Below are 13,681 nucleotides of genomic sequence, written 5' to 3' on the forward strand. Positions count from 1 at the left end.
TTATACAAAGAAAGTAGACAGTATATGAAAAAGTATTAGCGTTTGCAGTGTGGTTGATGCCCAATATCGCTAGCTGTAAATATATAGGCTATAATCTGTGTGTTTACACAGCTTTTTTTTAAATAACTGGTGCTGGTGTTTCGCGTGTGTTCGGCAGATCAGCATATACTAACGTCACTGATAGTTCCTATTGTGCTGGTTTAGACCCTACTCTGAAGTAGGAGCTAAATTAGTTCCTCCAAAAGGAGTTCCTTGAACTAAAATCGTTCCTAGTTCCTGTGGTTCGAACACGCCAAAAAACGGGTACTTCCGCCAATAGTTCTAGGTACTGTGAAAAGGTTCCTCCGGTGAGAAATCCCCTTTAAACTGATACACAGCATGCATCAAGAGGCTAACAGTCTTTGTTTTAGGATTCAAAACAATGAAAACTCCCTTTTTAAAACATTTACCTGATGCACAATTTTGCCAAAGGCTTCCTGAAGTTTACCATGAATAGTGGCTAGCTTCTTGGCATCCCTGTTGGCCTCGTGAATAGGAATGAGCACTTTGTAGACTTCGTTCACTGCTTCGTACATACCAGCCTGGAGACAAATAAATGATAAAAGTGGCTAATGACCGATATAAAACAATATGATGTAATACAGTTAAATGATTGCATATTAGATTGCTGAAGTTAATATTTTTTTAATTTGCACAATATATATTAAAAGTATTTTGAAAAAAATAGGTATTGATATTAGGAGTCTTTAGGCATGAGATATACAGGTAAGGTTAGGGTGGGTTTTGTGGTATGGTCAAAAGATTAATTTAAATATTAGTACATAGTAAGTTAATACACACACAAAAAAACTGGGACCAAAAATTATAAATTATCAATAAAAATCAGAACATTTATTTAAAAAATGCATTATAATAAATTATACCAAAATGTAAATATGATACTAAACACTTTTTTATTTCACAAGTTAAATATTATTATACATATGAATCAATGAAACAAATAGAAATGTAGCCAAAATCATTATAAGAGGTCTTTTAAACAACATAGTAAACATCTCACCATAGAAAAGGAGGCTGCAGCTTGTTCCAGCAACCCAACTAAGCCTGCCTCAGTGAAGTACTTCCCAGAGCAGATACCCTCCTCATCCGGGGACACCACATCATCTGACACAGCAGATTCTTCCAGCACATTAGAGGACATATTCTGTGGTGTGAGAAAACCTCATTAATATATTACAATCAAAAAGCAAATGACTGATGCATCGTTATCTTTGTCACATGGTGCAACAGGAACCTGAAATGTGACACAGCCCACAGGCAGGTACTTGCGGTCCTCCAGCATGCTGAGGTACTCTGCCACCAGGGCGGCGCTGTGTACTAAGCACTGGGCTGCCTCTGCATGGTTATTCCTCTCTGAGTGCTTCCCTGCCATATTTTGCAGCCAAGTCAGTCGTAGGTCTGGGGATGTCTGGTAGCCCTTAGCAATCCTACATAACAGAAAGGAGACATTTGTCAAGATAAATACTATAATAAATTGTGATGTATTTATATTTTTGCATGTTTCTGCAATTGAAGCTATATCATGAAAACTACATGACTTTATTCTAGAAAATTACAAGAATGTGTTTTCCTATACACAAACATCCAAAAGTTTTTTTTATTCTTGAAAGAAGTCTATTATGCTTACCAAGTCTGTATTTATTTATTTATGTTTAAAAAAAACATTAATATTGTGAAATATTTTACAATACGAAATAACTGTTTTCTATTTTAATATATTTTAAAATAGAATTTGCTCTTGTGGTGCAAAGTAAAATTTTCAGTAGCCTTTACTCAAGTCTTCAGTGTCACATGATCCTTCCGAAATCATTCTACTATGCTGATTTGGTGCTTCAATGTTAATGTTTTTGTAGAAACCGCAAAAGTTTTTTTTCCCCTCAGTATTCTTTGAATAGAAAGTGCAAAAGAACAGCATTTATTTGAAACAGAAATCTTTTGTAACATTATAGATGTCTTTACTGTCACTTTTGATCAATTTAATGTGTCCTTAAATATAATTATTTTCTTTAAAAAAAAACTTTTGAAGAGTATAGTTTATTAATAAAAAAAAATGCAATCAGTACTGACAGTAATAGTTTGTAGTCATTAATATATGAATATATATATATATATATATATATATATATATATATATATATATATATATATATATATATATATATATACAGTGAGGAAAAAAGTATTTGAACACCCTGCTATTTTGCAAGTTCTCCCACTTGGAAATCATGGAGGGGTCTGAAATTGTCATCGTAGGTGCATGTCCACTGTGAGAGACATAATCTAAAAAGAAAATCCAGAAATCACAATATATGATTTTTTAACTATTTATTTGTATGATACAGCTGCAAATAAGAATTTGAACACCTGTCTATCAGCTAGAATTCTGACCCTTAAAGACCTGTTAGTCTACCTTTAAAATGTCCACCTCCACTCCATTTATTATCCTAAATTAGATGCACCTGTTTGAGGTCGTTAGCTGCATAAAGACACCTGTCCACCCCATACAATCAGTAAGAATCCAACTACTAACATGGCCAAGACCAAAGAGCTGTCCAAAGACACTAGAGACAAAATTGTACACCTCCACAAGGCTGGAAAGGACTACGGGGAAATTGCCCAGCAGCTTGGTGAAAAAAGGTCCACTGTTGGAGCAATCATTAGAAAATGGAAGAAGCTAAACATGACTGTCAATCTCCCTCGGACTGGCGCTCCATGCAAGATCTCACCTCGTGGGGTCTCAATGATCCTAAGAAAGGTGAGAAATCAGCCCAGAACTACACGGGAGGAGCTGGTCAATGACCTGAAAAGAGCTGGGACCACCGTTTCCAAGGTTACTGTTGGTAATACACTAAGACGTCATGGTTTGAAATCATGCATGGCACGGAAGGTTCCCCTGCTTAAACCAGCACATGTCAAGGCCCGTCTTAAGTTTGCCAATGACCATTTGGATGATCCAGAGGAGTCATGGGAGAAAGTCATGGTCAGATGAGACCAAAATATAACTTTTTGGTCATAATTCCACTAAACGTGTTTGGAGGAAGAAGAATTATGAGTACCATCCCAAGAACACCATCCCTACTGTGAAGCATGGGGGTGGTAGCATCATGCTTTGGGGGTGTTTTTCTGCACATGGGACAGGGCGACTGCACTGTATTAAGGAGAGGATGACCGGGGCCATGTATTGCGAGATTTTGGGGAACAACCTCCTTCCTTCAGTTAGAGCATTGAAGATGGGTCGAGGCTGGGTCTTCCAACATGACAATGACCCGAAGCACACAGCCAGGATAACCAAGGAGTGGCTCTGTAAGAAGCATATCAAGGTTCTGGCGTGGCCTAGCCAGTCTCCAGACCTAAACCCAATAGAGAATCTTTGGAGGGAGCTCAAACTCCGTGTTTCTCAGCGACAGCCCAGAAACCTGACTGATCTAGAGAAGATCTGTGTGGAGGAGTGGGCCAAAATCCCTCCTGCAGTGTGTGCAAACCTGGTGAAAAACTACAGGAAACGTTTGACCTCTGTAATTGCAAACAAAGGCTACTGTACCAAATATTAACATTGATTTTCTCAGGTGTTCAAATACTTATTTGCAGCTGTATCATACAAATAAATAGTTAAAAAATCATACATTGTGATTTCTGGATTTTTTTTTTTAGATTATGTCTCTCACAGTGGACATGCACCTACGATGACAATTTCAGACCCCTCCATGATTTCTAAGTGGGAGAACTTGCAAAATAGCAGGGTGTTCAAATACTTATTTTCCTCACTGTATATATATATATATATTTTTTTTTTAAATCTATTTTTAAAACTATTTTTCATGCTAGATTAACTTCAAGTTAGATAATAGTGTAGCTAATATATTAAAGGTCCCGTATTATGCCCCTTTTCACAAGATGTAAAATAAGTCTCTGATGTCCCCAGAGTGTGTATGTGAAGTTTCAGCTCAAAATACCCAACAGATCATTTTTTACAGCATGTTTAAATAGTCATTTTTTGGGGCTCAGAAAAACGCGCTGTTTTAGTGTGTGCCCTTTAAATGCAAATGAGCTGCTGCTGGACGCAAAGGGGGCGGAGCTTCACGAGCTCGCGCTCAGTCTCTCAGGACAATTTCATCTCACGGAATGATGATAATATCAGAAACTCTCAGTAACGGTGTTCATTTCGAGTCGGACAATAATGCCTACAGAGTCAGAGTGCTGTATAGAGATGAAACAGGTATAGTTTAGTAGTTTAATTACGGTTATTATAACGTATTTGTCATCTGCTTGTATGTATCCATTATTTATTAATAGCCTACAAGTCTGCTGTCTGAATGATGATCAAACATATACATCACACAAAAGATGAAGCGTCAGTTTTACTTCAGAAAATCACCGTAAGAGCTGAGTAAACACATTAAGTTATAAGAAGTGCGCAAGTACATAAGCGAATTTCGGTAGAGTTGAGGGAGCATTCCTGTGGGCGGAGGTTAGTTAAAAAACAGTTTTAATGACGTCATTAAAGAAGGAAGTAGAGGGATGTAGTCCAAACGGGCCGTTCGCTGTAGGCGACTTCTGTTAAATAAAATATCTCGCTTGGCATTGAACTTTGAGCTTTATAATTTTACAGATATTATTTATACTCTAACAACAACATTACACACTAACTAAAGTTTGAAACATGGGATCACGAAGAACGGGGCCTTTAAAGTATAGTACCTGTACATGAGATCAATAAGCATCTCTGGATCTTCTTGATGTTCCTTCATTTTTACTGTGTCCGATAGAATCATGTGAAGGTTAAACACCAGATCTTGAACCTGAAACCAAAGCAAAAATCAGTGTTTTGTGTCAAGAACTAGTAAGTAGATTTTGGAAACAGATTTGTGAGCTTCACCTGGTCAGGGAAGGTGGTTTCTCTGAGCTCTAGGTCCTCCTCTGCATAAGTGAGGATGGTCTTGAGAGAACGCCGCAGAAACTCCTCATTGAAGTTCTGGGATGTACCCACGAGAGACGAAAGAGACATGGTCACCTGCATTTTCACTCGTGCAAAGTTCTGAAGGAGAGAGAAAGAACAAACAAGATAAAGCCCCTCACATATGTAACCCTGGACCACAAAACCAGTCACATGGGTCATTTTTTTTAAATTGAGATTTATACATCATCTGAAAGCTGAATAAATAAGCCATAAGTCCATTGATGTATGGTTTGTTAGGATAGGACAATATTTGGCCAAGATACAACTACCGGTATTTGAAAATCTGGAATCTGAAGGTGCAAAAAAATCGAAACATTGAGAAAATCGCCTTTAAAGTTGTCCATTTATGTTCGCGATTCTGCTGCATTCACTCACAAAAATAAATGTTTTATATATTTACGGTAGGAAATGTACAAAATATCTTCATGGAACATGATCTTTACTTAATATCCTAATGATTTTTGGCATAAAAGAAAAATCTATAATTTTGAGCCAATAATTTTGATTGTTGGCTATTGCCACAAATATACCCGTGCGACATGTGACTGGTTTTGTGATCCAGGGTCACATATTGTCAACAAAGAGAATAAATAGAGACTAAAAAAAAGTAACAAATATATCATTTATACATGTCTATTTAATAATTTAGTATACAAATAACACATTTTGAATGGTAGTGTATAAAAAAATTCTATAAACAACTCAGCAGTAGAGATATGGCATATTTAGACTAATACATGTTATATGTACATGTGCTATATGTACAATGTGCTGCGGTACAGAATTGTACACACACAATATACTAATATTTATGGGGATTATGACAGAGTGTGTTTCTCACATTTCCAATCTCAAAGTTCTGTCTCATGAGGAGGTATAGGGAGGCGCTGGCATGGGCTCTGATGGTGCCAATGCTACTGCTACAATTCCTCAGGAGACGCAGGCACAGGTCAGCACACTGCTCTGTCTCCTCCTCAAACAGCAGCTCTGGAAACTAAACACACACATTAAGACTTCACAAGAGGTCACACTTCATAATAAAAGGTACAACATTTAAGGTAAAGAGAGTATTCGCCAAACAAAATTGCATAGATTAGCAGGATCTAAACTGGTCTAAACTCAACAAAAAAATCTGGTCTTTGACCTGATCAGCGTTTACTCACCTTTGACACGAGAGCTCTCTGTGTAGCAAAGCAGTGTTGCAAATATAGGGCACTTTGATTGCATGCCATGCTGTGGAGCAGGACCTTCAGAACCCCTCCCAGAATGCTTTCTTTGGACTCTGTCACTGACACGGTCTACATGGCACATAGAGAGACCATAATAGTTACAATAAAAGTCTTCTTTTAAAATATTGACAGTTATTGATAGTGGTTGAGATCATTACCTGAACTATTATTTCTAGCGTATCCAATATGATGAGATTAGCTTCAGTTGCCAGGTTGCCATCAATAATTGCTTCATGCTCCAGTTCAGCCCTGGTCCTGACAAACAATGAGGTAACGAATGCTTAGAATGGTGCAACATGGCAGGTACAACATGGAGTGTATCCTTGAATGCCACCGCAATCTCCACACAAGCATTCAAGTGAGTGCATACAGAGGAAGGGTGTCCTCTGCATACAGACCAAATATTTTGATCCAATTGTACATTTGTACTTGAGTAAGTTTTTGTCCTAGTCTGTGTTGTACAATCTGTACAATAATAACCTAAACTTTCCCTTACACAGATTTTATATAGTATTAGAATATTTATTTAGAGAGAGAGAGAGAGAGAGAGAGGGGAGATGCAGGATGTGAGGGAGGAAGGGGGAGGGAGGAAGGGGGAGGGAGGAAGGGGGAGGGAGGGAGGGAGGGAGGGAGGGGGAGAGAGAGAGAGAGAGAGAGAGAGAGGGAGGAAGGAAGGAAGGAAGGAAGGAAGGAAGGAAGGAAGGAAGGAAGGAAGGAAGGAAGGAAGGAAGGAAGGAAGGAAGGAAGGAAGGAAGGAAGGAAGGAGGGAGGGAGAGAGCAGGGAAGAAAGGAAGGAAGGGAAGGAGGGAGGAAGGGAGGGAGGAAGGAAGGAAGGAAGGAAGGAAGGAAGGAAGGAAGGAAGGAAGGAAGGAAGGAAGGAAGGAAGGAAGAGAAAGAAAGAAAGAAAGAAAGAAAGAAAGAAAGAAAGAAAGAAAGAAAGAAAGAAAGAAAGAAAGAAAGGAGAGAGGGAGGGAGGGAGGGAGGGAGAGAGCAGGGAAGAAATGAAGGAAGGGAAGGAGGGAGGAAGGAGGAAGGGATGGGAAGGAAGGAAAGAAGGGACGGAGAAAGCAGGGAAGAAAGGAAGGAAGGGAGGTAGGACGGGAAGGAAGGAAGGAAGAAAGAAGGGAAGGAAGGAAGGAAGGAAGGAAGGAAGGAAGGAAGGAAGGAAGGAAGGAAGAGAAGGAGGAAGAGATGAGAAGGAAGGAAGAGATGAGAAGGAAGGAAGGAAGGAAGGAAGGAAGGAAGGAAGGAAGGAAGGAAGGAAGGAAGGAAGGAAGGAAGGAAGATATGAGGAGGAAGAGATGAGAAGGAAGGAAAGGAAAGGAAAGGAAAGGAAAGGAAAGGAAAGGAAAGGAAAGGAAAGGAAAGGAAAGGAAAGGAAAGGAAAGGAAAGGAAAGGAAAGGAAAGGAAAGGAAAGGAAAGGAAAGGAAAGGAAAGGAAAGGAAAGGAAAGGATTGAATATGTAAATATAAAACATAGACTTTTTACTTAATCTTTACACTTTGCTTTTACTTTGCCTTATTCTATGTGCAAGCATATACTAGTGAGCTTACAAACCTAACTAAGAAGGGCTCCAGGCGTCTCCCATTGTGTGGTATGGTTCCCTTAAACCTGTATGGTACACGATTCATTCAATAGAGACCACACACAAACTTGTCTGTATCGTAGCCCTGTACCAAAGCTTTAAGGAAGGAGAGAGCCATGGCCCTGGCTGATTATTGTTAGAAGCAGAGAGGGTGGACTGTTATTAAAAGGTTTTTGAAAATGTGGTATAAAACCGTATTGTTAAACTGCATCTCTACACCTGGAGGTTCACTACGTACATGTATCATGCAATCCGTGATTAGGCTTTAATCAGTATACTTCACATTTTTTACAAGCCAAATCTAAAATGTAAATGCTACAAAAACAAAACTTGCATTAGCGCTTAAATTAAACGAGTATAAATTGAGTATAGTCCTTTTTTTAGTTAGACTTCACAGGTAAACCATAAAATGCATAATTATTTATTATTATTTATAATGTGTAATTATTTACAAGCCTGGTGCTTGTCCCTTTGAAAAGGGTGAGCCAAGTCAGACCTGTTATTCAATGACATCAAACAATAACCACCAGAGAAATGAATGAAAACCAGTGGTTCTCAACTGAGGGGACGCAACCCACCAAAAGGCTTTAGAAAACTTCCAGGGTGTGCATGTTAACCGGATGCATGAAAAATAGCAGCAAAATACTTTATATGAAGATGGATGAACTAATATACTGTAGCATACAAATAGAAACCCTATATTCATCATGTAGCACTCAAAATGACAAATCAAAAGCTTTCACTATATTACATAGCTTATGCAATTCTTTGCCAAAACACTATCAAGTGGCACCAGCAAACATTGCAATTGCAAAACATAGGCTAAGATTGTTAAGTAACACAGCTAAATATGGGATCTGAGAGGCTGGTTAAAGATCCATGTTGCATTCTTGTTATAAACACACTGGTCATGTCATCCAAGCCGCATCCTACACCACCACCCCAAATAAACACACACACACACACACACACACATTGGTCTGGGGGCAGAATCAGATTGTAGTCAGTAACAACTGCATCCAGACCAATCCAAGCACCAGTAGAGGAGAGTAGGACAAAAGCAAGAGGAGGAGGGGCTTTAAATTCAGGTCTGAAGCAAAGCAAGGGTCACTGAAAGCAAAGAGCACTTCAGCTGTACAATACCTGACTGATCTCTGGCCCCTAAACACACAGTACATGAAAGAACAAGGTCAAATAAAGGGGTTATTTGAGGTCAAATGGTTAATAGTTGTTTCTGAATAAATATGGGAATGTGATCAAATTAATAGATTTATGGGAGGGGGAAAAAATCAGTTCTCTCAATATGAACATATAGAACACAGACAATACAAGAAATCCATAAGGCAAACCAACTAATTACTAAATTACAACAATTTAGATCATTAATATGTGAATTTTAAAAATAATAAATGCATGTCATTATTATTTTTAAATAGTTAAAAAAATATGAAAAACTATTAAATTGTATTATTAAAATTATATTTTCTTTCTTTCTTTCTTTCTTTCTTTCTTTCTTTCTTTCTTTCTTTCTTTCTTTCTTTCTTTCTTTCTTTCTTTCTTTCTTTCTTTCTTTCTTTCTTTCTTTCTTTCACTCACTACTGGCATTATATGATGACCAGATTATAATGTTTGTACTTGTATCAGCTTACATAATTATGTACAAGTCACATAATTGAAAAGGAAGTCAAAGTTCACATACTTTAATTTTGCCTCTGAAACACACTGAAAAAAAAAAAAAAAAAAAAGATTTAATAATAATAATAATAAAACCATACTTGTCCATCTTTTCGCTGGTCTGACGCCAATGGGTCATGTCTTTTCTCCAGCGCAGGTTCTCCTGGCTACCAAAAGCACTGCCTGATGGACTTCTCTCTGTGTAGGAAAGGATAGAGAAATGGCAACATACATCAAATTGCCTTCAATTAGGTTTTGAAACTTATTTCCAACAGAATATTGACCCTTTTTTTCCCAACTAACCAAGCTGCCCCCTGCTCCGCCGCACCATCTCCTGTCTGGCTCCAATACTGCCTAGGATGGCTTCCTCCAACTTGGCCTTCATGTCTTTAGATTTCTTGAAGGTTAGACTGTTCATACGTTCAAATGCTTTCTTGCCCTGCATGAATAAAAAATGGGCCTTTGTATGAGATGGATGGGTAGAAACACACAAACACTAATTAATTTCACTCAACAGGTGTAAGGATATAGATGAGCAGATTGTGTGTATTTATTTAGAGATGAAAGGAAAAGTAAACAGACATAATGAGACAACAGATATATTGCAACCAAGAGACCTAAAAGTGCTGTGGAGCAACTTCTGATTAAAACATAAGGTTAAAACTCCCTCAAATATGAAGTTTATTCAAACCTTGTATTCAAAGCAGGAGACACAGAGGTAGAGCAGGTCCAACAGACGGTTGAGCTGGGAGACAGAGAGGTCAGTGAACCATTTCTGAAGTACCATCTCATCTGCATTCTTCAGCACCCACAGCAGGCAGATGAGCAGACTTCGACTGGACTCAGCCGAGAACGAGCCATGCTGACGGGTGGCCTGGAGAACAAGGTGTATAGATTTAAGTAAAGGACTGGTATTCTCCTTTTTCATACACTGCATAATGAAGCTTTCATGTTGTATAACTTTGCTTTGGTCTAATTGTCTGTAACACCAAGTAATCTTTTCTTTTTATTCAGAAGAATTATTATAGTAGAAGTTATGGCTGCTTAAGATTTACGAAAATAAAAAAGGACGTTCACAAAAACTTGCAAAGTGTGCCATTTTTGTCCCTCTACTGCATGGATGTCTAAACTTTTTTTGTCAGCTAAAGTCTAAAATATTAACTAAGAGATTGTAATTTCAATATTTTAACATGTTTGCATTTTTAGTTTTTTGATAAAATATAACATTTTGAGCAGTTAGTGAACAGTGAGATCACAATACCTGTGGATTGAGCAGAAAACTACTAGGCCGTGACATCTGTGGCACAGATGTTCCTGCAATTGCCATGGCAACCGTTTGGCTGATCATACTGTTACCCTCAGCTTCCTGCTCCTCGGTACCTGGACCAACAGGACGCCCCCACTGATTATGGGATTCTGTGATGATAAAAGTAAAGTTAAAATAAAAAAACAACATGGGTGTGAATATATATATATATACACACACACACACATACATGCATACCAGTGAAATCATGGAGCTGAGGAAGGGTTTCCATGACAATGCCTATGAGTGGTAGGTAGAGCAGGGCGACTCTGGCTTTGACCTCAGGGTCAGCATAACGTGGGTCCGAGTCATGACTGGACAGCAGATTATGAACAACGCTGATGACCTTCTTATGGAGACCAAACATCCTACAGCAAGAGCAGAGAGTGTCAAATTACACATTTGGTAAAATCCAGATGGAAAAAAAACCTACAATTTACATTAAAGGGTTAGTTCACCCAAAAATGAAAATTCTGTCAGTAATTACTCACCCTCATGTTGTTCCAACCGCGTAAGACCTTCGTTCATCTTCGGAACACAAATTAAGATATTTTTGATTAAATCTGAGCGCTGTCTCAATCCTCCATAGGCTGCTAGGTGGCCGAAACTTGCTGGCCCAGAAAAGTTATTAAAGAGATCGTTAATATAGTCCAAGTGACTACAGTGGCTCAATCTTAAGTTTATCAAGCGACGAGAATACTTTTTGTGCGCAAAAACAAACAAAAATAACGACTTTATTCCACTATTCATTTCCTTCTCTCTGGGCCTCGTAGTGTTTTTGCGCTGCGCGTCTGTGTTATACGTCATCACGCATCACACACATGACCAGCGTCGGCCAATAGTGAGCCTACGTGGTGACGTGTAACACAGACGCGCTGCGCAAAAACACTACGTGAACCAACTAGAGGTCCAGAGAGAAGGAAATGAATAGTGGAATAAAGTCGTTATTTTTGTTTGTTTTTGCGCACAAAAAGTATTCTCGTCGCTTGATATACTTAAGATTGAACCACTGGAGTCACTTGGACTATATTAACGATCTCTTTAATAACTTTTCTGGGCCAGCAAGTTTCGGCCACCTAGCAGCCTATGGAGAAGTGATCCAGCACTCAGATTTCATCAAAAATATCTTAATTTGTGTTCTGAAGATGAACGAATGTCTTATGCGGTTGGAACAACATGAGGGTGAGTAATTACTGACAGAATTTTCATTTTTGGGTGAACTAACCCTTTAAATTGTATTAACGAATTACATAATAATAAAACTATTAAAATACATACATGCATACATACATACATAATTGTTTTAAATTAAAATACTTTAATTTATATTAAAATGACAAAAATTCATAAAATAATGAAAATAGGGCACACACCAGGGTACTGAGCCATCAGCCTCAGGGTCTAGTATCACAGCCAGCTCTGTCAGAATGAGACCGGCGAGGTAATGCTGCTCTCTGAAGGGCACAGACAGCTCAAACATGTTGGCTATCTTTTGGTCCTGCACATGGGTAGAGAAACCAGAACTCTGGTGGGAGACAATGAGAAAGAAAAAAAAAAAGAAAAAAAGGGAAGAAAGTCTTTATAATCCAATATTGTTGTCATTTAGAATTTATCACAGTTTAACCTTTCTCAGTTTGTGTTTATACCTGAGATGTGGCAGAGGAGACTGAAGGAGAAGGGGATGCTGGGGGTGTAAGTAGACTGAATGGCAGGTTTAGAGTGACGTAGTGTTCATGGCTACAGACTATCCTCAGGAAATCCAGTCTCAGAGACTCTAGAGTGGGGTTCTGTAGTGCATAGAGCTTGGTGGACACCTGGGAATAGGAGGAATAGAAGATCATCAGAAAAAACAATGTGTAAAAAGCATAGCATGTTGTTTGGAGCTCAATTGTCAAGGTACCTGTTTCCAATAGGTTTTGACGAGAGTGAAGACAAAGCCTCTATCCATGACTGACAGGAGGTCATTGAGGAAGAAGGCCAAGCTGGTGTTGAGCCTTTCCACCAACTCAAGATCCTGAAAAGACAGTAAAGAAGAGACAAACATGAAACAGCAAACTCACAACTTCAAAATCTTTAACTGGGCACAGTACATATATATTAGTGCTGTCAATCGATTAAAAAAATGAACTAGATCAATCGCAGTTCATTTTCTATAATTAATTGTGATTAATCGCAGTTAAAAACGTTTTTAATATAAGTTATTATAAGTTAATAATTTCACAGTTAATCTCCAAATTAATGTAGAAATAACATAAAAGAGTTTTTAGAAAAGTAGCCTTTATTTTAAATACTTGTTTAAATGGCATCTTCTTATGAATGAAGGCCAGTATCACTGATACTAATACTAAACGGATGCTGCGTTAAATGCGTTAAATATTTTTAACGCGTTAAACTGAAAAAAATGTATCACATGCGTTAAGGTTGACATATATTTATAACACAATAAATTATATTATGTAAAGCAAAATAAAAATGGTCAAAACTAACAAATACAAAAAAAATCCTCACCTTCTGGAAACGTGAGACAATGTCACCAGCAATGGTGCTAACCAGAGCAGTGATGTCATCCATGAAGCGCTCAGGGAAGCGGTTCTTCCTGGGAGACTCCAGTCGGTCAGTAAAGTATAAGTGGTGTATGATGCTCTTAACCTGAAACGAGAAAGGATCAAGAACACACTGTTCTTCTCACAACCTCAACAGCAGATGCTACACTTTTGACCATAAAGGAGGAAGCATGGAAACGTATGGGTGTGGTAGCTCTTACCATGAGCTCAAAGAAGAACCAAGCTTGTTGCAGGGCTCCCTCCCTCACGCTGCCACTGCTGACCACCCACTGCAGGGCAAGCTCCTCATGAAAGAGCTGAGAACA

General features: G+C 38.4%; 1 protein-coding gene across 16 annotated transcripts in view; it reads right to left on the bottom strand.

Annotated features, from left to right (window-relative positions):
* The window catches only part of dock7 (dedicator of cytokinesis 7), a 47,448-nt gene that overhangs the window by 10,628 nt on the left and 23,139 nt on the right, over positions 1-13,681 (bottom strand). For 8 of the 16 annotated variants that reach the window (XM_079884387.1, XM_079884386.1, XM_079884383.1 and 5 more), the window contains 18 exons: positions 13,577-13,672; positions 13,321-13,461; positions 12,713-12,826; positions 12,459-12,626; positions 12,186-12,337; positions 11,011-11,180; positions 10,768-10,922; positions 10,198-10,380; positions 9,810-9,945; positions 9,608-9,704; positions 6,405-6,501; positions 6,181-6,315; positions 5,859-6,011; positions 4,937-5,095; positions 4,759-4,859; positions 1,295-1,487; positions 1,061-1,204; positions 450-581 (listed from right to left, as the gene is read on the bottom strand). In XM_079884387.1, coding sequence (XP_079740513.1) covers positions 450-581; positions 1,061-1,204; positions 1,295-1,487; positions 4,759-4,859; positions 4,937-5,095; positions 5,859-6,011; positions 6,181-6,315; positions 6,405-6,501; positions 9,608-9,704; positions 9,810-9,945; positions 10,198-10,380; positions 10,768-10,922; positions 11,011-11,180; positions 12,186-12,337; positions 12,459-12,626; positions 12,713-12,826; positions 13,321-13,461; positions 13,577-13,672 — 2,526 coding nt within the window. Of the gene's footprint in view, positions 1-449; positions 582-1,060; positions 1,205-1,294; positions 1,488-4,758; positions 4,860-4,936; positions 5,096-5,858; positions 6,012-6,180; positions 6,316-6,404; positions 6,502-7,804; positions 7,859-8,975; positions 8,994-9,607; positions 9,705-9,809; positions 9,967-10,197; positions 10,381-10,767; positions 10,923-11,010; positions 11,181-12,185; positions 12,338-12,458; positions 12,627-12,712; positions 12,827-13,320; positions 13,462-13,576; positions 13,673-13,681 lie in introns of all 16 variants that reach the window. The other 8 variants (XM_079884384.1, XM_079884393.1, XM_079884380.1 and 5 more) reach the window with 5 other exon arrangements.

The sequence above is a fragment of the Squalius cephalus genome (genome assembly GCF_949319135.1).
Source record: "Squalius cephalus genome assembly, chromosome: 10".
NCBI lineage: Eukaryota > Metazoa > Chordata > Actinopteri > Cypriniformes > Leuciscidae > Squalius > Squalius cephalus.